The sequence below is a fragment of the Haliotis rufescens genome, unplaced genomic scaffold (genome assembly GCF_023055435.1).
Source record: "Haliotis rufescens isolate VD_foot unplaced genomic scaffold, xgHalRufe1.0.p SCAF_14, whole genome shotgun sequence".
NCBI classification, from domain to species: Eukaryota; Metazoa; Mollusca; class Gastropoda; order Lepetellida; family Haliotidae; genus Haliotis; species Haliotis rufescens.
The window spans coordinates 9,651,429-9,678,448 of NW_025963824.1; the positions used below are offsets into that span (position 1 = coordinate 9,651,429).

The 27,020-nt window shown below is 42.9% G+C and overlaps 1 protein-coding gene across 7 annotated transcripts in view; it reads right to left on the minus strand.

Annotated features, from left to right (window-relative positions):
- Window positions 1-27,020, minus strand: part of LOC124145412 (GA-binding protein subunit beta-1-like) — a 36,934-nt gene that overhangs the window by 2,801 nt on the left and 7,113 nt on the right. For 4 of the 7 annotated variants that reach the window (XM_046515167.2, XM_046515169.2, XM_046515172.2 and 1 more), the window contains exons 2-11: window positions 26,398-26,573; window positions 24,009-24,206; window positions 21,743-21,841; window positions 19,455-19,529; window positions 17,973-18,126; window positions 13,185-13,274; window positions 8,712-8,831; window positions 6,008-6,129; window positions 4,002-4,140; window positions 2,297-2,439 (exon numbers count right to left, since the gene is read on the minus strand). In XM_046515167.2, coding sequence (XP_046371123.1) covers window positions 2,297-2,439; window positions 4,002-4,140; window positions 6,008-6,129; window positions 8,712-8,831; window positions 13,185-13,274; window positions 17,973-18,126; window positions 19,455-19,529; window positions 21,743-21,841; window positions 24,009-24,206; window positions 26,398-26,505 — 1,248 coding nt within the window. In that variant the 5' untranslated portion in view covers window positions 26,506-26,573. The remainder of the gene's footprint in view (window positions 1-2,296; window positions 2,440-4,001; window positions 4,141-6,007; window positions 6,130-8,711; window positions 8,832-13,184; window positions 13,275-17,972; window positions 18,127-19,454; window positions 19,530-21,742; window positions 21,842-24,008; window positions 24,207-26,397; window positions 26,574-27,020) is intronic. The other 3 variants (XM_046515165.2, XM_046515166.2, XM_046515164.2) reach the window with 3 other exon arrangements.

A 27,020-nucleotide genomic window follows, 5' to 3' on the forward strand; every position in this document is an offset into this window, starting at 1 on the left:
AATTTTTCCGGAATTTAATTGCCCATAATTAAGAATGCATATAACAAACGAGTGTGTATTATACGCGAATAAATAAGTCTTGTGTACATTGATCAATCGGAAGGAGTGCTAATTGGGATTGTTCACTAGCCAATATATTAGCAAATATCGCCGTGGGCGCTTGTTAGAGCGGGGCGCTTATTACGTCGAATACGGTATATTTCTTTACCACATCAATTTGGAAATTTAGATTTTGGCAAAGAAAACCCACATAGATCACAAACATTCCCTCGATGGGTCTAGATGCCAGGGAGCTCAGAAACGGCAGTAAGCACACTATAAGCACAATAAGACGAAACTGCATTATCGATGGTTCGAAAAGGGAGCTAACTCTGCTTGCCCAATCAAGGTGGGTCCCACAATCGAAACTAGACGCACTTGTAGAGGCCATGTACTTTGTCCCCAAAAAGAATGTATTAAAAAACTACAGAGTTTCCAAATGGATTAAAATGTACAAATGCGTAGAAACTACAGTAGAATTCATTTCTACTAGCATCGCAAAATTAGGTCGTGGGGTCATTAATATTCATGAGTTATTCCTTTTACGGAACAAGTTCTTGGAGTATGATGACACATCAGCATTGTCACAATGCATTAAATGTCTGGATGCAGGGATTAACTGTCAACACAGGGAAAGAATATTTCAGCCTGACAAGACCTTATTTCTGATCAAATATCAAAGAATGAACCTTATCTTGTAAGAAACATTACATGCTTCAGTTGTGAGTGAGTGAGTATAGTTTTACGCTGCTTTTAGCAATATTCCAGCAATATCACGGCGGGGGACACAAGAAATGGGCTTCACACATTGTACCCATGTCGGGAATTGAACCCGGGTCTTCGGCGTGACGAGTGAACGCTTTAACCACTAGGCTACCCGACCGCCCTCACATTTTTCAGTAACAATCAGTGACATTCGGGACGTATTTCACTCTCTTGTCAGACAGCTGAGGCACAGTTTTGGTCATTTTCCTAAGGCAAGTGAGTAAACTGACTACAAAAGTCCCGTTTCCACCCTTCCCGAACTAGGCTGGTATTATGGAGTTACATTTTGGCTGTGCTAACGAATCTATGCATTGTCCAATCAAAATCGCGCAACGAAATCGAAATCCGGTTAGTAAACTGTCGTGCTGATTTCGATCGATTGCAGGATTTGCAAAGCATGTGCACCGCCAACTCGTTGTAAACACATATTTTCCAAATCTTTTCATGTTTTTAATCAAGGTGCTCACGTGATCTGATGCACTTTGCGATGTAAGACCCGTCTTAACACAATATAGATCTTGACAATCGATCAGATTGTCTTGACTGGGCGCCGCCATTTAGTTTGAATCAAATGCAAGTGATACGAGAGGTGGAATCGGATTGGTCCATAGGAGAGGCTCAGAAGGGACATAACTTGTCATAATCACTGGTGGCGCTACGATCGAGCCCAGGAATTCCAGCCTAGTTCGGCAAGGGTGGAAACTGGACTTTTAAAGTCAGTTAACTCTCTTGATTCGGGAAGATGAGTTTTGGTGGGAAAAGATATCAATTACAATATCCTGCCCCATCGTGCAGGTTGACTAATGAAAGACGAGTCTCTCAAAATATTCAAATTAATAATAATAAAAAATATTCTTAAAAATTAAAAAATAGAAGTTTAATTTTTTCATTAAATTATCTGAAAAGATTTTGATATTTTGGACCCCTGCCTTTCAAAAATGCTCGATCTGTCCTTGATTGAGAATCTTACAATCACATTTGTTAATCCGTACCATGTGAAGAAACTACACATTTCAATGAAGACCCCGGAATCATGTGACTGACACTGACCTCGAACATTGACTCGTCATACGATCAGTATTGACCTGTCATGAGATGAATATTGACTTGTCTGCTTGAAAACAAGATTGCATCTTGTACGAACATTTTACGGTTCACACCTAAGTTGCTGTAAGGAAACAGGACAGTTAAAAGACTTCAAGTACTGTATTCGACCATGTCCCAATAAGCGCAATTTCGTTTTAAATGAAAATCGTCCGGGAACCGAGGTTTCGGGATATTTGAAGTCCGTATAAGCGGGGCATGACTGTATTCTGTTTATTTTAGATATTTGTGACTTAAGGCTTACTGATGAATTTACGCCAATTTGACTCTGAATTGGTCCCAATAAGCGCCCACCCCTTCTGTCTTTATTTTAAGCTCCCTTGGCGCTTATTGGGTCGAATACTGTATGTATGTTTCTACGATACAATGTCACTGTACTCATTCTTACATCCTCAGCCATAACTAATGGCGTTTCCTCCGTTTGTAGAGCATCTGTTTCTGTTAGAGCGACCTCCTCCAGGATTACCTCCCCTTGACCATCCTCAGTTTTGATTTTTTTCAACAGGGGCTCTGTGATTTCTGTCTCATCAACTGAAAGGTAGCAAGGGAGATAATTGATTATCAGCAAGTGCTACCTATAACCCTCAAAGTGGAAGTCTGGCATGAGTAGAAAACATGGACACCGAAAATTATATAAAGTTTTCCGCCATATTCATTGGCCTAGAAGCTGATGTGTGTCATTCGACAGACACGCATATTGACTCCAAGACAGGTCTGCTAACGTAAGGTATTATAAGTTACTAAAATTAAAACGGGAATTACCCAATATGGTATTCCCTAAACCTGAGCCAATCTGACTGTTGGAGGTGAGGTGAAATTGGGTTAACATCGCGTCTAAGATTATTGCACTTATATAGCGACGTGCATGTACGTGTGTGTGTTTGTGTGGCTGCTTGTACTAGTCCGGACTGAGGCCGATTTATAGTGCTAGCTCACTGAGATACCATGCCGCAGTTTAACATGAATACCCCACTCAGACACAGTATACTGACTCCGAGCCGACCAGTCATTGCTTTAGCATCTTAATGCCAAGCGCCAGACAGGGTAACAACAAGTACCATCTTTAAATGTCTTATGGTTTGACGCGGCCAGGGATCGAACCCCGGACCTTCTGCTCTCCGGGCGGACGCTCTACCACTAGACCACGGAGGCGGTCTGACTGTTGGAACCTCCTAACGTTATTGCAGCTAACAATAGATGGATATGTTGAATGTTTTTTTCTCCTGATTTTACATTAAAATAATTATTGACCTTAGGCAAAACAAAATAATAGTCTTGGTTCTCAGGCATAAAGTCTGCTGCACATTTTGTTTTTATTTCCATTTTTAAAAAAAATATATAAAAAACCTAATACTTAAAAACAATGCACACAAAAAAATTGGAAATGGAAACAAAAACGAAACGTGCAATGAACTCTATGATGATGTGGGCAGTGCCTGAGAACCAAGACTATTATTTTGTTTAGCCTTATATGAGGTCAGTACCTGTTTATACAGACCATGTCTTGGTTAATATTGCTTTTTACCCGTGAAGATCCGGGGTAGAATAGGTCTTCAGCAACCCATGCTTGCCCTAAAAGGCAACTATGCTTGTCGTAAGAGACGACTAACAGGATCGGGTGGTCAGGCTCGCTGACTTGGTTGATGCATGTCAAATTTTGATAATCCTGCACACAATTCTGCAAACTTTTGAGCTTAGTTTTCGTGAACTTCGTAGTTTTGCACTTGTGGCCGGCATTTTTATAATATTATTACAAACTTATTCACTGCTAGAATAGCTACAGCTGCAAAACCAGATATTCTATTGATCAAAACAAGCTAAAACATTGTTTCCTAAAAAACACATTGCAACAATGTAATTATTGCAGCAGGCAAATTCTTTTTTTTCCCAACAATATTAATATTTTTTTCAAGAATTTTCAGGGACAATTTTTTTTTTTATGAGATCCCAGCCCCACTGCTCGAATACCAAAAGGTCAGCCTTAAGTCTGATACCAATCCATCACCTCTTATGATCAGCTGGGAACCAATTCTTGGAATTCACATGGTTTGCTAAAAAAACAAAAACAAAAAAAAACAACTTCATCATGCTACCTTGTGACTCCTCCACCATCTGTGCCTCCATGGGGATCTCCGTGGTGGTGCCGTCAGGGTTGACGGCCACCAGCACCGTGCCGCCGTTGTTGCTGGGGATCTCGGTGTCTCCCTGGTTGGCTACAATGGTTATAACTTTCTGGAAGCAAAACAAACGAGAGTTGCGGTCCTTCATCTCTGTTCAATTCTAAATGCAAGGACGAGGTATAAGATTTGGTTTGTTGTTTAACGCCGCTCTCAGCAATATTCCAGCTATATGACGGCGGTCTGTAAATAATTGAGTCGGGACCAGACAATCCAGTGATTGATATCATCAGCATCGATCCACGTAATGTGGGATCGATGACATGCATCAACCAAGTCAGCGAGCCTGATCACCCGATCCCGTTAGTCGCCTCTTATGACAAGCATAGTCACGTTTTACGGCAAGCATGGGCTGCTGAAGACCTATTCTGACCCGGATCTTCGCGAGTACGAGGTATAAGAGCCTTTTCGGCCCACTGGAAATGTCAAACTAGAAACACAGTGGAATCTGTCAAATTCGGATTTTAGTGAACATCGGACGTTTTCTCTGGATCCCTAAGTTCCCATTACTCAAACTGACCTACAACTCAGTGTTCACGTTTACCGGTAATTACCAGCTTTTTACCGGTAAAATTAGGCTTGGACTGGTAATTCATGTGACTGCCAGTCCCTGTGGGCCGGCAAATAAAGTACCTTATAAATCTTTGTTGTTGAACAAAACAACGGCGATATTCATATAAGTATATTTTTCAAACAAAGTCAGCTTGTCTGTTACCATCAGGGTTTCGCCTTGTCTATTTCTAGGAGTGAGTGAGTGAGTATGGTTTTACGCCGCTTTGAGCAATATTCCAGCAATATCACGGCGGGGGACACCAGAAATGGGCTTCACACATTGTACCCATGTAGGGAATGGAACCCGGGTCTTCGGCATGAGGAGCCAACCCTTTAACCACTAGGCTACCCGACCGCTCACTTAGTTGATTAGAATTTAGTCACCTGTTAATGAGAAACTCAGCTTAATAAAATTAACTTAGTGATATAAATAATGGTAAACATAGCATATCATAAGTGAACCAACCACTTTTCTGTACTTCCTCTCAAAAATGTGACTGACGACACAATTTTGAAAAACAATCTTCAGAAAGAAAAACACTGTTCTCAATGACGTTCACAAGTAAATAAGGTTTTAATGTGTATAATATGTCAATATTTCATGTACAATGTATGTGCATGCGAATAAAGATGAATGATTGTTGCTTTTCGTCTTGTCTTCAGTCCAACCTTTTTGTACTCTGTGTAATCCGGACCTTGCCGTAAAATGGACAATTTTACCCTCCTAACTAAGTCCGAATTTGACCGCTTCCAGTGTATATGGAAAAAATGCTGTAAACTATGAGACCATCTTCCTGAGGCAAGGGAGTTAACTGACTATAAAAGTCCAGTTTCCACCCTTGCCGAATTTGGCTGGTATTATGGAGTTACATTTTGGCTGGACTAACAGGACGATGCATAGTCCAATCACAATCGAGGAACGAAATCGAAATCCGGTTCGTAAACTGTCGTGCAGATTTCGGTCGATTGCAGGATTTGCAAGGCATGTGCACTGCCAACTCGTCAACAAATATTTTCCAAATCTTTTCATGTCTTTAATCAAGGTGCCCGCGTGATTTGATGCATTTCGCGATGTTTGACCCATTTTATCACATTATAGATTTTGATTATCGATCAGATCATCCTGACTGGGCGCCGCCATTTCGTTTGAAACAAATGCAAGTGATGGAATCAGATTGGTCCATAATAGAAGAGGCTTAGAAGGGACATATTCCGTAATAACCACTGGTGGCGCTACGATCGAGCCCAGGAATTCCAGCCTAGTTCGGCAAGGGTGGAAAATGGACTTTTAAAGTCAGTTAACTCTCATGCCTCGGGAAGATGCTATGAGACATGTTCAAATGTACACACGCCCCACGTGTGGTACATACCTGTTCCTCCTCTTCCTCCGCGCCCACCACGTTCTCTATAGCACTCTCCACCTCCCCATCTTGAGACACTGCCTGACCTAGGCCCTGCTGCCGGATCAGGTTCAGCGCGATCTTGCCAGCCTCTGAAACACGATATTCACAGATTTATCTTCAGAACAGCCTGTGCCATAAAACATGTGTCTGTTCCAGGGATCCGGAAACCGTCATATGCGCCGGACATGTCCGATTGGGAATCTCAAATGTCCAGTTTCAAATATTGCTTACCGGACATTTAAATTTTTCTGTCCGGACATTTAAAAAAGTATTGTCTGGACATTCTTAAAATTTTGACCGGACATGATCAACAGTTAGGACTGAGCAGTTTCTGTCTGCAGTTGTAACACAATGAAGATTGCTGTAAATACATCGTACCTACATGATAGTCCAAGCGGTCAATCACTGTAATAGGCAATAAACTGAGTTGACACTCATTAATCGAGGATTAATTACTGAGAACATCTTGTTAATTTGACAGACTCTGTTCCTCCGAACTTGTCTGAAGGTAATTTCACCAGTAGATTTAATTTAACATTTGGACTATTGTTAGCTCGGAAAAATAGACTTAAACTTGTTACTGGTCAGGCTTTTGACTAGTTGCATACTGTAGATTTAACAATCAATTCGTTCATAGCCAACTGGGCTTACTCTTTTTAAAAGTCACTGGCCCTTCTCCAAACTAACTGGCCTACAACTAGTGACTCCGAGCCTCAGAGCCGACCTGTGATATATGATTTTGTTAATAGGTCATGGCCATATAATGCTTTTGACTGATGGTGTAAATTCTAAGGTGTGTAAGACAAAAATAGGAGTCTTCGCAGGTAGATATTTCAAGGTGATCTGAATTGAAATGGGGCTTGACGTTGCGTTGGTAGCAGTGCATGGAGTCATCATGCACACAAATGAAACCTTATCAGCTTGCTGACGGGGTTGAGCTCTTTAGTCACGTGGACAATGTGTGCGACCTCGGATCAGAAGATCTGTGGTTCGAATCCCATCATGGGACTAGAAAATGTTATGGCCGCTACACGTGTAAAATTATTGCACACATCTAGCGACGTACATGCATGTGTGTGCGTGTGGCTGCTTGTGCTAGTCCGGATTAATGCCACTTTCATAGTGCTAGCCCACTGAGATACCATGCCGCAGTTTAACATGAATACCCCACTCAGACACAGTATGGATACTGACTCCGAGCCGACCAGTCCTTGTTTTAGCCCCTAAAACCAGGCAGGGTAACAACAAGTAACATCCCTTAACGTCTAGTGATATGATACCACTGGGGTTCGAACCCCCTCTACCACTAGACCACGGAGACGGTCAAATCTGATTAAATGTAAAATTGATACACACAAATATATTTCAGCTCAGTCTTGACAAGTATCTCTTATAACCAAGCAAACTTTAATGTGGTTTCTCAAGAATCGTGTCTAATTTAAAGACAGAATGTAAACAAGGGCAAAAGTGAGCGTGGCTCACTAATACCCCCGACCTGCCTCACTAATACCCCCGACCCGCCTAGTGTGTCAGTAGTTTCAAATTAAATAATGGATAGGGTTAGGGTTTGAAAAATTCATAAAAAAATGGAAAATTAATCAAAACAATTTTTTTCTTTTGACTGCACCCCTCCATATGACACAGATTATATGTACTAAGTTTGAGAGGAATCCACTGAATAGTTTAAGAGAAAGTTTCCGGACGTTCGAACGGACGGACGGACAGAACCTTGGTAGGACTGACCTTTTTGGAAACATGTAGCAAAATAATACAATTTATTGACTTCAATGGTTTCTGAGAAAACTTTCACACAGTATGCACTAAGTTGAAAAGCATGGAACAAGAATCTTAACTCTGTAAAACTGTAAAAAATGTATTTAAGATACCAGTTTTCGAAATCATTTTAGATAATGACAAGTAACATCAATGCATAAAATTTCATTTCTTAACTTAAACAGTTTTAGAGAAAATTTGTCCCCACTGAGTGAGTGAGTGAGTTTAACTTTACGCCTTTTGTAGCAATATTCCAGCAATATCACGGTGGGGGGACACCAGAAAAGGGCTTCACACATTGTACCCATGTCGGGAATCGAACCTTGGTTTTCGGCGTGACGAGCAAACGCTTTAACCACTAGGCTACCCGACCGAACAGACTAACTCAGTTCCTATATATTCCCCTTAAAATAAAATGTCTTCCGCACAAATATCGACCATGGGACAACGTTAGAAATTGGCACTAGTCCTGTAGTCCTTGCCAAACTGCCCAGTAGTAAAGGTATCAAAAGGGCTAGTAGAAATTTGCCATTTTTAGAGGTTTTGCTATATGATATGATTATAAGATTTGGTTTGGTTTGTTGTTTAACGCCGCACTCAGCAATATTCCAACTATATGACGGCAGTTTGTAAATAATCAAGTCTGGACCAGACAATCCAGTGATTGACAACATGAGCATCGATCCACGCAATTCGGACCAATGACATGCATCAGCCAAGTCAGCGAGCCTGACCACCCGATCCCGTTAGTCGCCTTTTACGACAAGCATAGTCGCCTTTTACGACAAGCATGGGTTGCTGAAGACCTATTCTACCCCGGATCTTCACGGGCCTGAGGACTAGTGGACTGAAACTGTTAGTTTCTACCCCTGTGGCACCATGCGTCCCCATCACCAACCTGTGAGTGAGATCGTCTGGCCACTCTCCACGGCCGAAGTGATGATGCCGCCATCTGCTGTTGAGATCATTGTGATGCCTTGACTCTCCAACCAGTTCATCGCTTCGGATGAGCTCACGTCTGGAACACACGACATCAACAGTTCAAAACTTCACACTGGGACTCATTTTTTAACATACATTTAAACATGCAAAGAGTGACTCCACTAAAAAAAGGATGAACATTTCCAGTTGACTAATTCCATACAGGGTTCACAAATTCTTACATGGTACCCCTTAAATTCAATTATTTTTTGTCAGTTTTGTGTTTATGTAAGTTCAGTTTTGAAGAACTGCTATTACCTCACAGGATGAAAGGGTTGGTGAGGTGAAATGGGGTTTAACGTCGCGTCCAAGATTATTGCACTTATATAGCGACGTGCATGCACATGTGTGTGTGTGTGTGTGTGTGTGTGTGTGTGTGTGTGTGTGTGTGTGTGTGTGTGTGTGTGTGTGTGTGTGTGTGTGTGTGTGTGTGTGTGTGTGTGTGTGTGTGGCTGCTTGTACTAGTCCGGACTGATGCTGATTTATAGTGCTAGCCCACTGAGATACCATGTCGCAGTTTAACATCAATACCCCACTCAGACACAGTATACTGACTCCGGGCCGACCAGTCCTTGTTTTAGCCCCTTAATGCCGAGCGCCAGACAGGGTAACAACAAGTACCATCTTTTAAAGTCTTTTGGTACGACGCAGTCGGGGATCGAACCCCGGACCTTTCGCTCTCCAGGCGGAGTCTCTTCCACTAGATCACAGAGGCGGTCTCACAGGATGTAAGCTTAATGTTGAATGAGTGAGTGAAACCTAGAAACATAATCGGGGCGATCTGGGATTTGAACCCACAATCATAGGTTTCTGGCGTGCCCAAGGGCAGCAACTCTGCACAGTGAATCGCGGCGCCTTGGACGACTGGGCCACCCGTGCCCCCTGCTGTACTAGTTTTAAGGGTATCTGGTTTGACCACAACGATCAAACTGTCGACAACAACGTGTTATGTCAAGAACGTGGTTGGGATATCTTTGTGTTTTCTTTGTTTCAGGGGGGCACGGGTGGCCCAGTCGTCTAAGGCGCCGCGATTCGCTGTGCAGAGTTGCGTCCCTTGGGCATGCCAGAAACCTATGATTGTGGGTTCGAATCCCGGTTACCCCGATTATGTTTCTAGGTTTGTCAGCACCATACCCATGCTCGTGGATTTCATCGAAGTTGTAAATGTCTGAGACCTGCATCACTTGGGGCTTTCCTCCCACATTAAGCTGACACGCCGTGATATAATTGGAATACTGTTAAAAGCGGCGTTAAACCCAACTCACTCACTCACTCACTCACACTTTGTTTCAGATATATTGTACAGGTTTGCTTGAGTTCGGCATGTAAGTGTTCATCTTCCCAAGGCAAGTGAGTTAACTGACTTTAAAAGTCCAGTTTCCACCCTTGCCGAACTAGGCTGGTATTATGGAGTTACATTTTGGCTGGACTAACGAGTCTTTGCATAGTCCAATCAAAATCGCGCACCGAAATCGAAATCCGGTTAGTAAACTGTCGTGCAGATTTCGGTCGATTGCAAGATTTGCAAAACATGTTCCCTGCCAACTCATTGTCAACCGATATATTCCAAATCTTTTCATGTTTTTAATGATGGTGCTCACGTTATTTGAAGATTTCGCGATGTAAGACCTGTTTTATCACAATATAGATCTTGATTATCGAGCAGATCGTTCTGACTTGGCGCCACCATTTTGTGAGAAGCAAACGCAAGTGATACGAGAGGTGGAATCTGATTGGTCCATAGGAGAGGCTTAGAAGGGACATCACTGGTAATAGCCACTGGTGGCGCTACGATCGAGCCCAGGAATTCCAGTCTAGTTCGACAAGGGTGGAAACTGGACTTTTAAAGTCAGTTAACTCTCTTGCCTCGGGAAGATGGTAAGTGTTCTAAGCATTTGAGAACAAAACAGTAACATGTTTGCTTTATACATTTTAATCTCCCGTATCCCCTCCTTAGACGAATGAGCTGACTGTACCAATCAACACACACCCATAGTGAATCCTGGCACTACAAAGGGCCACAACTCTAATCAGACCACTAGGGCCTCTGTGTATTGGTTCCACCTTGTGCCTGCTGCACAGCCAATGTTATCACTGACTCTAAGTACAGTCATCAAATATACTGAATACAAATCCAGCATTTGCTAATTTCAACTTCTAAAATGTAGGTAACACATATTTTCACGTGGGTTATCAAGTCAAACATAATACCACACTTCATCATTAGTAGTTTTTTTGCTTAGGTGGGGACCTATTCTGCCTCGTTTCTCCAGAGGAAGACAACAAGAGGTACTGGGGACCTATTCTGCCTCATATCTCCTGAGGAAGACAACAAGAGGTACTGGGGACCTATTCTGCCTCATATCTCCTGAGGAAGACAACAAGAGGTACTGGGGACCTATTCTGCCTCATATCTCCTGAGGAAGACAACAAGGGGTACTGGGGACCTATTCTGCCTAATATCTCCAGAGGAAGACAACAAGAGGCACTGGGGACCTATTCTGCCTCATATCTCCTGAGGAAGACAGCAAGAGGTACTGGGGACCTATTCTGCCTCGTTTCTCAAGAGGAAGACAGCAAGAGGTACTGGGGACCTATTCTGCCTCGTTTCTCAAGAGGAAGACAGCAAGAGGTACTGGGGACCTATTCTGCCTCATATCTCCTGAGGAAGACAAAAAGAGGTACTGGGGACCTATTCTGCCTCGTTTCTCAAGAGGAAGACAGCAAGAGGTACTGGGGACCTATTCTGCCTCATATCTCCTGAGGAAGACAACAAGAGGTACTGGGGACCTATTCTGCCTCGTTTCTCCAGAGGAAGACAACAAGAGGTACTGGGGACCTATTTTGCCTCATATCTCCTGAGGAAGACAATAAGAGGTACTGGGGACCTATTCTGCCTCGTTTCTCCAGAGGAAGACAACAAGAGGTACTGGGGACCTATTTTGCCTCATATCTCCTGAGGAAGACAACAAGAGGTACTGGGGACCTATTCTGCCTCATATTTCCTGAGGAAGACAACAAGAGGTACTGGGGACCTATACTGCCTCGTCACTCCAGAGGAAGACAACAAGAGGTACTGGGGACCTATTCTGCCTCGTTTCTCCAGAGGAAGACAACAAGGGGTACTGGGGACCTATTCTGCATCGTTACCCCAGAGGAAGACAAAAAGAGGTACTGGGGACCTATTCTGCATCGTCACTCCAGAGGAAGACAACAAGGGGTACTGGAGACCTATTCTGCATCGTTACCCCAGAGGAAGACAAGAAGGGATACTGGGTACCTATTCTGCCTAATATCTCCAGAGGAAGACAAGAAGGGATACTGGGTACCTATTCTGCCTCGTCACTCCAGAGGAAGACAACAAGAGGTACTGGGGACCTATTCTGCATCGTTACCCCAGAGGAAGACAACAAGGGGTACTGGGGACCTATTCTGCCTCGTCACTCCAGAGGAAGACAACAAGGGGTACTGGGGACCTATTCTGCCTAATATCTCCAGAGGAAGACAACAAGGGGTACTGGGGACCTATTCTGCCTAATATCTCCAGAGGAAGACAAGAAGGGATACTGGGTACCTATTCTGCCTCGTCACTCCAGAGGAAGACAACAAGAGGTACTGGGGACCTTTTCTGCATCGTTACCCCAGAGGAAGACAACAAGGGACACTGGGGATCTATTCTGCCTCGTCACTCCAGAGGAAGACATCAAGAGGTACTGGAGACCTATTCTGCCTAATATCTCCAAAGGAAGACAACAAGGGGTACTGGGGACCTATTCTGCATCGTTTCTCCAGAGGAAGACAACAAGGGGTACTGGGGACCTATTCTGCCTAATATCTCCAAAGGAAGCCAACAAGGGGTACTGGGGACCTATTCTGCATAGTTACCCCAGAGGAAGACAGCAAGGGGTACTGGGGACCTATTCTGCATCGTTTCTCCAGAGGAAGACAACAAGAGGTACTGGGGACCTATTCTGCCTAATATCTCCAAAGGAAGACAACAAGGGGTACTGGGGACCTATTCTGCCTAATATCTCCAGAGGAAGACAACAAGGGATACTGGGTACCTATTCTGCCTCGTCACTCCAGAGGAAGACAACAAGGGATACTGGGGATCTATTCTGCCTCGTCACTCCAGAGGAAGACAAGGGATACTGGGGATCTATTCTGCCTCGTCACCCCAGAGGAAGACAAGGGACACTGGGGACCTATTCTGCCTCGTTACCCCAGAGGAAGACAACAAGGGACACTGGGGATCTATTCTGCCTCGTCACTCCAGAGGAAGACAACAAGGGACACTGGGGACCTATTCTGCATCGTTACCCCAGAGGAAGACAAGGGACACTGGGGATCTATTCTGCCTCATTACCCTAGACTGCAATGCTAGCCTTACTTTGTGTGTTGATGGGCGCCGTGGCCTCAGCAAGGGCAGCAAGGGTGGCCAGGACGGATGTACTGCTTTGGTCCGAGATTTCCCCATCTTCTAGACATAACAATATATGAAAACATTGCTAAACAGGAGGATTCAGTCACTGACTGAAACAACAGTGGACAAAGTGTTAAAACATAGATGTAGATAATTCATTTCCACAAAGAAAAAACCCAGATCTGGTTGCATTTCCAACTTACAGTCATACAAGGCTTCGTTATAGGTTCTGTTCAATTTAATCAGATGGCCACAATTTTCACAGCAAATTTTTCACTGCCCTCATGTTACAGACAAGTATTTCAAATCATGTCAAAGTTCGTTTGTTTGGTGCTTAACCTCGCAATCAGCAATATTCCAGCTATATGACGGCAGCCTGTAAACAATCAAATCTGGACCAGACATTCCAGTGACTGATATTGTGCCGTGAGGTTACGATGACACAATTTCAACCAGGTGACCGAGCCTGACCACCCATTCAATTTGCCCGCCTCTTACGACCAGCATAGCTTGCTGGGGTTGGTTGGTTGGTGTTTTGTTTAACGCCGCACTCAGCAATATTCCAGCTACATGACGGCAGCCTGTAAACAATCAAATCTGGACCAGACAATCCAGTGATTGATATCATGAGCATCGATCCATGCAATTTGGATCGATGACATGCATCAATTAAGTCAGCGAGCCTGACCACCCGATCCCGTTAGTCGCCTTTTACGACAAGCAGTCACCTTTTACGGCAAGCATGGGTTGCTGAAGACCTATTCTACCCTGGAATCTTCACCGGTCGCTTGCTGGGGACCTATTCTAACCCAGATCCCTGACAGGGGGAAACATGTCAAAGCATTATGCCTATTTTGTATATCCATAAACAATTACATCCTAACAATCATCAGCACCCTTTTCTTTTGATTTAAAAATGTAATAAATATGTTTTTAATTTGTCACCATTTCGCTAAACCTGACCAGCAAGCATGCCTAGCCTACAAACTGATGTATCATAAGGGGGAAACAATACATCGGTGCACTGGTGCATCTTGAGTTTTCATGCGCCTATACGATACATGATACGTTTTCTACTGTATCGATACACTTGCTGAAATAATTGACCCACCTAATTACCTCAAATGTGTTGCCAGTCAAATGTCTCAAAACGTGTTGAAATTAGCATTTCAAGTTCATTACTCATAATGTTTCATACAATATGATACAGTACAATACACTACAGTACAGCCCAATCGACTACAATACAATACAGTACAGTATAGCAGTACAGTACAATACAGTCCAGTCCAGTCCAATACAGTACACTGCAATACATTACAATAAAGTACAGTACAATACAATACAGTACAGTACAATTCAATACAGTCCAGTCCAGTCCAATACAGTACAGTCAAGTCCAGTCCAATACAGTACAGTACACTGCAATACATTACAATAAAGTACAGTACAATACAATACAGTACAGTACAGTACAATTCAATACAGTCCAGTCCAGTCCAATACAGTACAGTACACTGCAATACATTACAATAAAGTACAGTACAATACAATACAATACAATACAATACAGTACAGTACAATTCAATACAGTCCAGTCCAGTCCAATACAGTACAGTCAAGTCCAGTCCAATACAGTACAGTACACTGCAATACATTACAATAAAGTACAGTACAATTCAATACAGTCCAGTACAGTACAATTCAATACAGTCCAGTCCAATACACTGCAATACATTACAATAAAGTACAGTACAATTCAATACAGTCCAGTACACTACACTACACCACAATCCAGTACAGTACAGTACAATATGTACACTACCCTACAGAACAGTACTGTACAGTACACTGCAAAAAAGTACAATACAGTACAGTAGTCCAGTACAGTAGAATACAGTCCAGTACAGCACACTACACTAAAGTACAGTACATTACAATACAGTACAGTCCAGTACAGTACACTGCAATACAATACAATACAATATAGTACTACACTACACTACAATACAATACAATACAGTACAGTACAATACTATACAGTACAGTACAGTACAGTACAGTACAGTATCAAGTAAAAACACTGGATTCTTCCACTCCATATAAACAAGGAGAGAGCGACTGGGTTTTCTGCCTTGATGGGTATTCCAAGTGCAATACTGACACAGCAGCCATTGTGGCCACACAATCTTCATTAAGCAACTCATTTTGAGGCAATTCAAATTCAGATTATCACGAAGGACATTGCTGCCTCACAATAACATAATTAGAATTAACACATTCCTGTCATATAAACTGCCAAACATTGATCAAATTGAGACTAAATTGTCCAGTTTCTTTAACCATGCTGACATTTATGATGAAGAATCTTCCTCAAATTAAAATGTTCAGATTCTTATGAGAATCAATAGTTTCCACTTAGAAATTATTACACAGTTCATGGTCTTCAGCATCTATTCCAGCTAAGTTTAACAAATCAAGATAGACAAGATCACTCTTTTCTCATCAGTATATGTTTTTATCATGAAAATTATTACCAATTAACTATTCTTAAATGTCAGTGCAAAAACTTCACAAACACCCAAAGTGTTTCAGAACTTGTGCAAAAATACAATCCTTACTTTCTTGTTAGGTGCCAGTGCAATTAGGCTTTCAAAATTCAATTAATTGAGTTAATACAAATAATTGAAAAACAAAGTGCAACACCAAACCATCTTAAGTCTAAGGCCATAGGTCCAATAGCATCACAATTTCACCATAATGTGGGTATATAGAGAATCTCACCCGAGTGTCTTTTGATATCAAATATATCAACATGAGTTGATAAAAGTGGCAAAAATCCTGGGCAAGCCTCGGAATTTTTCCACTTTTATCAACTCGTGTTGATATATTTGATATCAAAAGACACTTGGGTGAGATTTTATTTATCATCCAACATCATTCTTTCAACTTTTTCAATTTGTAGACAGTAATTAGCAGTGTCTTCAGTGTAAAAAGTACTGCTAACAGCTTCAGTAGCAGACCATTAGTGATGTCATTTGATTGTGACATCATGGTAACCAGTGACGTCACAATGGTCTGCAAAGCATTGTGATGTAATTTCATTGCAGCAATATCTATAGTGTAGATATCGCTTGATCTCATCCAAGCGATATCTCCTGTGGGAGCCAGTTTTGGATGATAATCCAGGTTATTTATATTTTGCATTCATGCGCTGCCACAAGTGTATCAATATCCCAAAACAGAGCTCCAGATAAGTGAGTGAGTGAGTATGGTTTTACGCCGCTTTTAGCAATATTCCAGCAATATCACGGCGGGGGACACCAGAAATGGGCTTCACACATTGTACCCATGTCGAGAATCGAACCCGGGTCTTCGGCGTGGCGAGCGAACGCTTTAACCACTAGGCTACCCGACCGCCCCAGCTCCAGATAAGCTTTTGGTGTTGTGGGTATTTTACCCATGCATTGGGTAAAATGATGCATTAAAATCATTGGGTATCAGTAATTCTATCTGCGTATTCAAATTTCTGTTACCCATTAGTTTTTTTACACATGTGGGTATTTAAGTTCAATATTTAAAAACACTTTTCATCTAGTCCCTGCAAACTGGTGTCGTGTGGGTTCGAGAGCTTTATAGGACTTAAAGGTACCACGATACTTCCACAAGAAAGAGTGATGGTAAATGATCATGATGTAACTGTCATCGTGGAGTTTGGCAAGGTTGACGGAATGCCCGTTTATAATTTAAAAATAGGTTGCTGATTTGCTGATCGAATACGCAGGGTTACTTCACAATATTTTGATGATACGCACAAGTTTTATTTTTGTAGCGTATCTGTAATGTTCGTTGCGTATTTGATACGCTTGGATTTTATTTTACTGCATATTTGTGCATTTCTGATGCGTATTTTACGCAGATACGCAGCTTATCTGGAGCTCTGCATAAGCCCACAAAAGCGAAATGTGTCAATAAAGCATTATCTACTAAGGCAGAGTTTATGAATGTGAAGCCAATCAGTCATCAATCAGCCATGTTGCTATGGCTAAAAAAGAAAAAAGTCTTGCTTCTCAGGAACCACCCTCATCATCAAGTCTGTTGCACATTTTGTTTTTATTTCCATTTTTTTTTTCTTAACCCTTTAAATATTCCGCATCTCGAACACACCACCATCGCCCGCCCGCCCTAATTTTTTCAAGAGTCATTGCCTGAGAACCAGTTTTTCATTTTTTAAGCCCATCCTACGGTTTCTTTTTTCAAGTGTCTGATGCATATTAAGCATCAAGCAATTAATATCAATTTATAGTGCTTATTTCACAAAATGCACCTCTTCTGGAGCTATGTTGAAGGTATATTATGTGCTTCTGACGGAATTGAGAAAGTCTCCTACATGAAATGCATGTCTGTGCCTGCTGAGAAAGGATTGAGTGAGTTGGGTTTAACGCCGCTTTTAACAGTATTCCAGTTATATCACGGCGTGTCAGCTTAATGTGGGAGGAAAGCCCAAAGTGGTGCAGGTCTCAGACGTTTACCACTTCAGTGAAACCCACGAGCACGGGTATGGTGCTGACAAACCTAGAAACATATTCGGGGCGAACCGGGATTCGAACCCACAATCATAGATTCCTGGTGTGCTCAAGGGACGCAACCCTGCACAGCGAATCGCGGCACCTTAGACGACTGGGCCACCTGCTGAGAATGGAAGATAACTCTAGCTCCTTGCTCTATACATTATGTAAGGCACCAATTTCTCACTTTTGGATTTGGAGGCGGATGCAGTGTTAGGAACAATAGCAACAGGCAACACCGCCCCACCGTCCCTGTCTCCCGCGGCGAGCACGCTGCTGATCATGTCCGACGTCGTCTCCACCGTCACAGTCTCCCCCTCCGTACAGGTGATCTCCGTGTGCTGCAAGGAGATGAAACAGAAAGTGTGTATGGAGCAGACAATCCAGTGATTTACATCACGAGCATCGATCTACCGAAATGGGATACAAAGCCATGCATCAACTAAGTTAGCTAGTCTTGACCATCTGATCCCGTTAGAAGCCTCTTACGACAAGCATGGGCATCCGAAGCAAGAGAGTTAACTGACTATATTAGTCCCGTTTTCATCCTTGCCGAACTAGGCTGGTATTATGGAGTTACATTTTGGCTGGACAAACGAGTCTATGCATAGTCCAATCAAAATCGCGCACCAAAATGGAAATTCGGTTCGTAAACTGTCATGCAGATTTCGATCGATTGTAGGATTTGCAAAGCATGTGCACCGCAAACTTGTCAACAGATTTTTTCAAATGTTTTCATGTTTTTAATCAAGGTGCTCACATGATTTGATGCATGTAAGCCCTGTTTGATCACAGTAGAGATCTTGATTATCGATCAGATCGTTCTGACTGGGCGCCACCATTTTGTGTGAAGCAAACGCAAGTGATACGAGTGGTGGAATCTGATTGGTCCATAGGAGAGGCTTAGAAGGGATGCAACTGGTAATAGCCACTGGTAGCGCTACGATCGAGTCAAGCAATTCCAGCCTAGTTCGGCAAGGGTGGAAACTGGATATTTATAGTCAGATAACGCTCTTGTCTCGGGAAGATGAGCATGGGTTGCTGAAGATCTATTCTAATCTGGATCTTCATGGGGGGAAGACCGTGTTTACAATCAAGTGATTGACATTATGATCTACCATCCACACTGTTTGGGGTATGATGACACACAACCAGTTGGACAAGTTCCGTTAAGTCACTTTTAACACAGTGTTTGAAATAATCTCAAAACCCAACAAGGTGGGTGAGGTGAAAGTGGGTTTAACGTCGCATCCAAGATTATTGCATTTATATAGCGACGTGCATACACGTGTGTGTGGCTGCTTGTACTAGTCCGGACTGATGCCGATTTATAGTGCTAGCTCAGAGATACCATGCCGCAGTTTAACATCAATACCCCACTCAGACACAGTATACTGACTCCGAGCCAACCAGCCGAGCACCAGACAGGGTAACAACAAGTACCATCTTTTAACGTCTTTTAGTATGCCGTTGCCGGGGATCGAACCCCGGACCTTCCGCTCTCCAGGTGGCCACTCTACCACTAGACCACAGAGGCGGTCAAACCTCAGGATATTTTGAATGAGACATAACTGGCTCCACCAAGTTCAAAATGTTAATTGGAAAGTATTTAGGAGCCAGTTTATTCCCCAGACAATATTCTCCAGGCTGAGCCATTCCTTCTTCCTACCTGTGCTAGTTGCAAGAGTTGTGCTATATCTGTCCTCCCGTTGGCGATGGCAATGTCCAGAGGTGTCCGGTCAAACTGTAATCAAGAGAGACGAGAGTCAGGCGGGATTTCAGCCATAAATATTAGGTTGCACATTTCAATATTAGGTTGAACATTTCAATATTAGGTTGAACATTTCAATAGTAGGTTGCACTAAATATTAGGTTGCACATTTCAACAATAGGTTGCACTAAAAATTAGGTTGCACATTTCAATAGTAGGTTGCACTAAATATTAGGTTGCATATTTCAATAATAGGTTGCACTAAACATTAGGTTGCATATTTCACCAATAGGTTGCACTAAATATTAGGTTGCACATTTCACCAATAGGTTGCACTAAATATAAGGTTGCACATTTCAACAATAGGTTGCACTAAATATTAGGTTGCTCTAAATATTGGGTTGCACATTTCAATAGTAGGCTGCACTGATTATTAGGTTGCACATTTCAACAATAGGTTGCACTTAATATTAGGCTGCACATTTCTTCAATAGGTTGCACTTAATATCAGGCTGCACATTTCAATAATAGGTTGCACACGGGTCATGTTCTATGTTGTTAAATCGCTCCCTGAGAGCGGTCATGTCACGCCTACCTCATGTATTGATACACATCGCATCTCTTGAAGCATGCTACAAAACCTTTCTTTGCAGAGATGCCAACGTAAAGTTGTGGCAATTAGCAATATCTTTGGTGATTGTTGCTAAAACTAGTAATTTTCAAAAAACCATTAGAAATCATAACAATTTTATGGTTTTCATGAAAAATATAATCTTTTGCATTACAATTAATATTTTAACATCGTTCTAAAATTAGTGATTACTAATTTCTTATTAACTGATTGTGAATGAGACAATGACTAGCAAGGCCAATTTCATGTAAAAATAACAGGCAATGTTTTCTGGAGAAACCGGTAATTCACTAAATCAATTTGGCAAAATTTGATTCAAAATATGGTTCTGTCAAAATCGTAGTGGCTAGTATATCTGTACTTGAACTGTTTTAACATGGAATTACCAATGAATTAAAACGTGTATAAATACATGGTTAGTCATTTGTATAGTTGATAGAGCATCTGCCCTCTATCATGGAGTTGTCCTCAGATCCTCCTGTATTACTTGCCCGTGAAGAGATCACCCGTTTAATAAACATACAGCTGTATTACACATTGTGTAATACCAAAACGCGTGCTTATGTACTCTCGGAACACGTTTCTAGAACAAATATTGAAAGATCTCAACATCCCTTGGCTTATTAAATGACATTGCGTGTGGAGATGATAGATCACTGAGAGGAGCTTATGCACACTCGATCACCCCAGCAACCTTGTTGCTAGGCTGACGTCACATGGCATTGTTTCGCCGATGGATCTTGCAACAAAATTCCATAAATTACGTCATTGGGTATTGTGACGTGATTGTAAACTTTGAGCTGCAAGGCCCCGTTCCACAAGGCGATCGTACGGTAGCACGACAGTCGTAAGTCTAAGTTAAAGTATGTGATTTGCGATAACCTTAACGCTACTATAATTTTGTGGAATGGACGCCTAAATTCTAAAGGCGGGCCGCTGTATGGTATTAAATTCATACGTTTCAACTTTTGACGTCTTTGAAGTATTATTGTGTTAAACTCAATTGGATTATGCCGTGGATCGTGTAGGTGTCAGCCTATTCACACTCAACAGGTTAATTTAAAAAACGTTATAAATGGCAAGTAATAAATAAAATACTAAACTCGCTCCCGTGTTAAACCCATTTTTTGAAACTCGTGAATAGTTGTGGTATCTGACGAGCGAAAGCGAGTCAGATACCACAACTATTCACTCGTTTCATAAAATTGGTATTACAAGGGGGGCTTGTTTAGTATTCTATATATTTCTTAGCTGCAACCGTAAGGCCTCGTGAAGACCCATGCTTGTCATAAGAGGTGACTAACAGGATCGAGTGGTCAGATTCACTGACTTCGTTGATGGATCCCATCGTGTATCCCATTTGGGTAGATCGATGCTCATGATGTCAATCACTGGATTGTTAAGTCCAAACTTGATTATTTACAGACCGCCGTGCAATAGCTGGAATATTGCTGAGTGCGGCGTGAAACAAAAAACAAAAAAACAAAGACACCATAATCACACAAAGTGCAGGCCAACTAGAGGCTGATGGGATGAGAATCTACCTGTTACTCAGCAAGGTCACAGTGGGCCCTTCAAGGACACGCCACTACTTGTGAATACAGAGTTATCTCACCTTGTTTTCGAAGTTGGTGTCGGCCGAGTGTTTCAGGAGGATTTCGACGACTGGAATGTGTCCTTTCTCTGTGGCCCAATGTAGGGGCGTCATCTTCAGCTGAAATAACAGACATTAAATGGTCACCTTCTTCCAGAATTGTACAGTTTGGTTCAATGCTGATTTGATAAGCATTTCTCCCTGCGAAGATCCGAGTAGAATAGGTCTTCAGCAACCATTCTTGCCGAAAAAGGTGACTAAGCTTGTCGTAAGAGTCAACTAACGGGATCGGGTGATCAGGCTCGCTGACTTGGTTGATGCATGTCATTGTATCCCATTTGCGTGGATCGATGCTCATGTCAATCACTGAATTGTCTGGACCCGATTTGATTGTTTACAGACCGCTGTCATACAACCAGAATATTGCTGAGTGTGGCATCAAACAAACCAACCAACAAACAAATTGAACATTATTTCAGTTATATCACAGTGTGTCAATGGAGCAGGTCTTAGATGTTTATCAAGCTGGGGCATGTTGGGTATGGTGCTGACAAACCAAAAAACATAATGAAAATTTTGGACCCCACAATCACAGACTTCTGGTACACGAACAGAAGCAATTTGCAACGCCTTCGACTTGGCACTTTCAGCGTGGCATGGATAGAAATGTATCTCTTTCAAGTGTGCCACAGGTCTTCTTAAATATACTTAGGTGAGCCCTTTGGATTCTACATGTTCTAAGCATGCTGATAAGGAAAATACTTTTGATATCCTCAAACTCGAATAATAAGCAGACGTAAATTAGAAAGTTCACCTTCTCACCAAGTTTAATAAAACCCTTCTCGATTTCTAAACCCCAGGGTGTCTTCTGCTAATCCAGGGTTATCCAGACCTACCGTATTCGACCCAAAAAGCGCCCATGTCCCAATAAGCACCCACCCCCGCCCCTTTTCCCGGATGCCCAAGTAAGATTTACTCACCTGATTTTTACATACGGTCAAGAATCTTTTGTAGTTGGTTAATGAGGAGATGTTCACCAGTAAAACGTAAGTAACAGTTTATCTCTATCCCCCCAGCAACAGAAGAATATCAATAGGCTTGCTGATGAATTTACGCCAATTTGACTCTGAATTGGTCCCAATAAGCGCCCACCCCTTCTGTCTTTATTTTAAGCGCCCTGGGCACTTATAGGGTCAAATACGGTACTCTCAGAGGCTGACATTTGGCCCAAAGTTGTCAACAAATGTCAGTATTCATTCCCAAATTGGAAATACAAATTCCTAAACTCCTAATGTTCAACTCATCTTATCTCCTTGTACCGACCTGGTACAGATACTTGTATGTCACAGACAAAAGGACCAGTTTTTATGTCACTACAGCTGAACCAATCAACTCAACTTGAAAGGTTGCATTGGAATCATGCACGTTGAGACGCCCAACGCTAACACCGTTTTCGTGCATGCGTGATTCCCGTGCAACCTTTCGAGTTGAGTTGATTGGTTCAACTGTGTCATATGGCCCTGTGACGCAGGGGTAGCATTATGCAGATGGCTGAATGCTCGTTCCACCCGTGACGAACAGGTCTGGTTGTTGATGAAATATAGAGATAGCTAAATAGACCGATTTTTTTTCATGCACCGATTGTCTTTAAATGTAATATCCAGTAATGTATGACTGTTTAATAATCTCATACCAACTTTGACTGGAGTAGGTCCAATAGTTTTTCAGATATTGTAGTAAACATCGGCACCTTAAACTACCTTCCATACTATAGTTAAGAATGTTCAAATGCTCATTTCTTTGTAATTGACTAATTTATTTGCGTGAAAGTACATTCATCCCTGCCTTCATACAAGAAACATAGAAATCAGTTTCTAAGTGTACACTTCAGCACCAGACCTCAACTTAACCCTGCAAATGAGATCCTAACTTTGCCCCTGGCACGATCATGCAAGGGTTTTGAGGCCTGTGCTGAACTTGATATGGACCAGAGTTTCCTCTCACCACAGGGGGCACGGATGGCCAGTCATCTAAGGCGCCGCGATTCGCTGTGCAGAGTTGCATCCCTTGGGCACGCCAGAAACCTAGGATTGTGGGTTCGAATCCCGGTTCGCCCCGATTATGTTTCTAGGTTTGTCAGCACCATACCCGTGCTCGTGGTCACCGAAGTGGTAAACCTCTGAGACCTGCATCACTTCAGGCTTTCCTCCCATATTAAGCTGACACGCTGCGATATAACTAATACTGTTAAAAGCGGCGTTAAACCCAACTAACTCACTCCCCTCACCATATCCTTGGCATCAATGTCTGCTGAGTTGTCCAGAAGCAGCTCCACGATCTCCACATGACCTTCCTGCGCCGCCACATGGAGGGGCGTCCGGTCCACTTTGGTGCGAGCATCTCGGCTGATGCCCGCTCGCAGCAGCACCTCCGCCGTCTGCTGGTGGCCAAACTGCGCAGCAAAGTGAAGTGGAGAAGTTCCCAGCTGAAGAGGCGGAAAAAGGGAAAGATTCAAAATTTATTCTAATTAACCACTCATTTCATATTTTAGACCAGGTGCACTCTATGCCAAACTTTCTCATGTTCCAGTGTTCAAAGTTCTCAAAGTTCAGTGAGAAAAATCCTTTACTTTTTGAAAATCGATACAGAACTAGAACATGATACATGGTCAGGCATGTTCTAAACTGGTTAGACGTTAAATAGAGAATCTCACCCGAGTGTCTTTTGATATCAAATATATCAACACGAGTTGATAAAAGTGGAAAAATTCCGAGGCTTGCCGAGGATTTTTGCCACTTTTATCAACGAGTGTTGATATATTTGATATCAATAGACACGAGGGTGAGATTTTATTTATCATCCAACATCATTCTTTCAATTTTTTCAATTTGTAGACAGTAATTAGCAGTATCTTCAGTGTAAAAAGTACTGCAAACAGCTTCAGTAGCAGAGCCATTAGTGATGTCATTTGATTGTGACGTCATGGTAACCAGTGACGTCACAATGGTCTGCAAAGCATTGTGATGTAATTTCATTGCAGCGATATCTACAGTGTAGATATCGCTTGATCTCATCCAAGCGATATCTCCTGTGGGAGCCAGTTTTGGATGATAAAAGATGGTACTTGTTGTTACCCTGTCTGGCGCTCGGCATTAAGGGGCTAAAACAAGGACTGGTTGGCTCGGAGTCAGTATACTGTGTCTGAGTGGGGTATTCATGTTAAACTGCGGCATGGTATCTCAGTGAGCTAGCACTATAACTCAGCATCAGTCCGGACTAGTACAAGCAGCCACACACACACACACACACACACACACGTACATGCACGTCGCTATATAAGTGCAATACTCTTGGACGCGACGTTAAACCCAATTTCACCTCACCTCTAAACTATTTATGCATAGGTGAACTGTGACAACACGAGAGGGTTGATATGGATCTGTGACTCACCCAAGTCTGTTGTGAAGGGTGCACTACAGGGTGGATATGGATGTGTGACTCACCCAGTCTGTTGTGAAGGGTGCAGTAGAGGGTTGATATGGATCTGTGACTCACCCAAGTCTGTTGTGAAGGGTGCACTACAGGGTGGGTATGGATGTGTGACTCACCCAGTCTGTTGTGAAGGGTGCACTACAGGGTGGATATGGATCTGTGACTCACCCAGTCTATTGTGAAGGGTGCAGTAGAGGGTGGGTATGGATGTGTGACTCACCCAGTCTGTTGTGAAGGGTGCACTACAGGGTGGATATGGATCTGTGACTCACCCAGTCTATTGTGAAGGGTGCAGTAGAGGGTGGATATGGATCTGTGACTCACCCAGTCTGTTGTGAAGGGTGCACTACAGGGTGGATATGGATCTGTGACTCACCCAGTCTGTTGTGAAGGGTGCAGTAGAGGGTGGATATGGATCTGTGACTCACCCAGTCTGTTGTGAAGGGTGCAGTAGAGGGTGGATATGGATGTGTGACTCACCCAGTCTGTGGTAAAGGGTGCACTACAGGGTGGGCTTCACACATTGTACCCATGTCGGGAATCGAACCCGGGTCTTTGGCGTGACGAGCGAACGTTTTAACCACTTGGCTACCCGACTGCCCCCTGTTGTAAAGGGTGCAGTAGAGGGTGGATACGGATGTGTGACTCACCCAGTCTGTTGTGAAGGGTGCAGTAGAGGGTTGATATGGATCTGTGACTCACCCAGTCTGTTGTGAAGGGTGCACTACAGGGTGGGTATGGATGTGTGACTCACCCAGTCTGTTGTGAAGGGTGCACTACAGGGTGGATATGGATCTGTGACTCACCCAGTCTATTGTGAAGGGTGCAGTAGAGGGTGGATATGGATCTGTGAATCACCCAGTCTGTTGTGAAGGGTGCACTACAGGGTGGATAAGGATCTGTGACTCACCCAGTCTGTTGTGAAGGGTGCAGTAGAGGGTGGATATGGATCTGTGACTCACCCAGTCTGTTGTGAAGGGTGCAGTAGAGGGTGGATATGGATGTGTGACTCACCCAGTCTGTGGTAAAGGGTGCACTACAGGGTGGGCTTCACACATTGTACCCATGTCGGGAATCGAACCCGGGTCTTTGGCGTGACGAGCGAACGTTTTAACCACTTGGCTACCCGACTGCCCCCTGTTGTAAAGGGTGCAGTAGAGGGTGGATACGGATGTGTGACTCACCCAGTCTGTTGTGAAGGGTGCACCATTGGACATCAACGCCCGGACAGCATCGGTGTCTCCACGTTTGGCTGCCTCCAGTAGCTTCTTTCCCAGGTCAACGAGCGACATGCCACCTGACCTCGAACTAATAATCTGGACAGGGACTTCGCTTACAATTTTGGTCGCCACGGTGCTGACTGTAATTAAAACTGGCATATTAGAAAGTAATTTTCTCTAAACATTAACATATTGACAAAAGTGATGCTTACCCCGAATTGACTCAGTAAGCAATATCTGGGAATACTGGCATCTAACATGAATAATTGGGAGTCATTTTATACATTGGTTTGGATGAAAATATATCATCTCTACAAATATTATTTGTATCACGAACCTCTTCAAAATAAACCTACTCATCACAAGGTAAAACAAGTGATTAGTGAGTGAGTGAGTGAGTGAGTGAGTGAGTGAGTGAGTGAGTGAGTGAGTGAGTGAGTGAGTGAGTGAGTGAGTGAGTGAGTTGGGTTTAACGCCGCTTTTAACAGTATTGCAGTTATATCGCAGCCTGTCCGCTTAATGTGGGAGGAAAGCCCGAAGTGATGCAGGTCTCAGACGTTTACCACTTCGGTGAAACCCACGAGCAC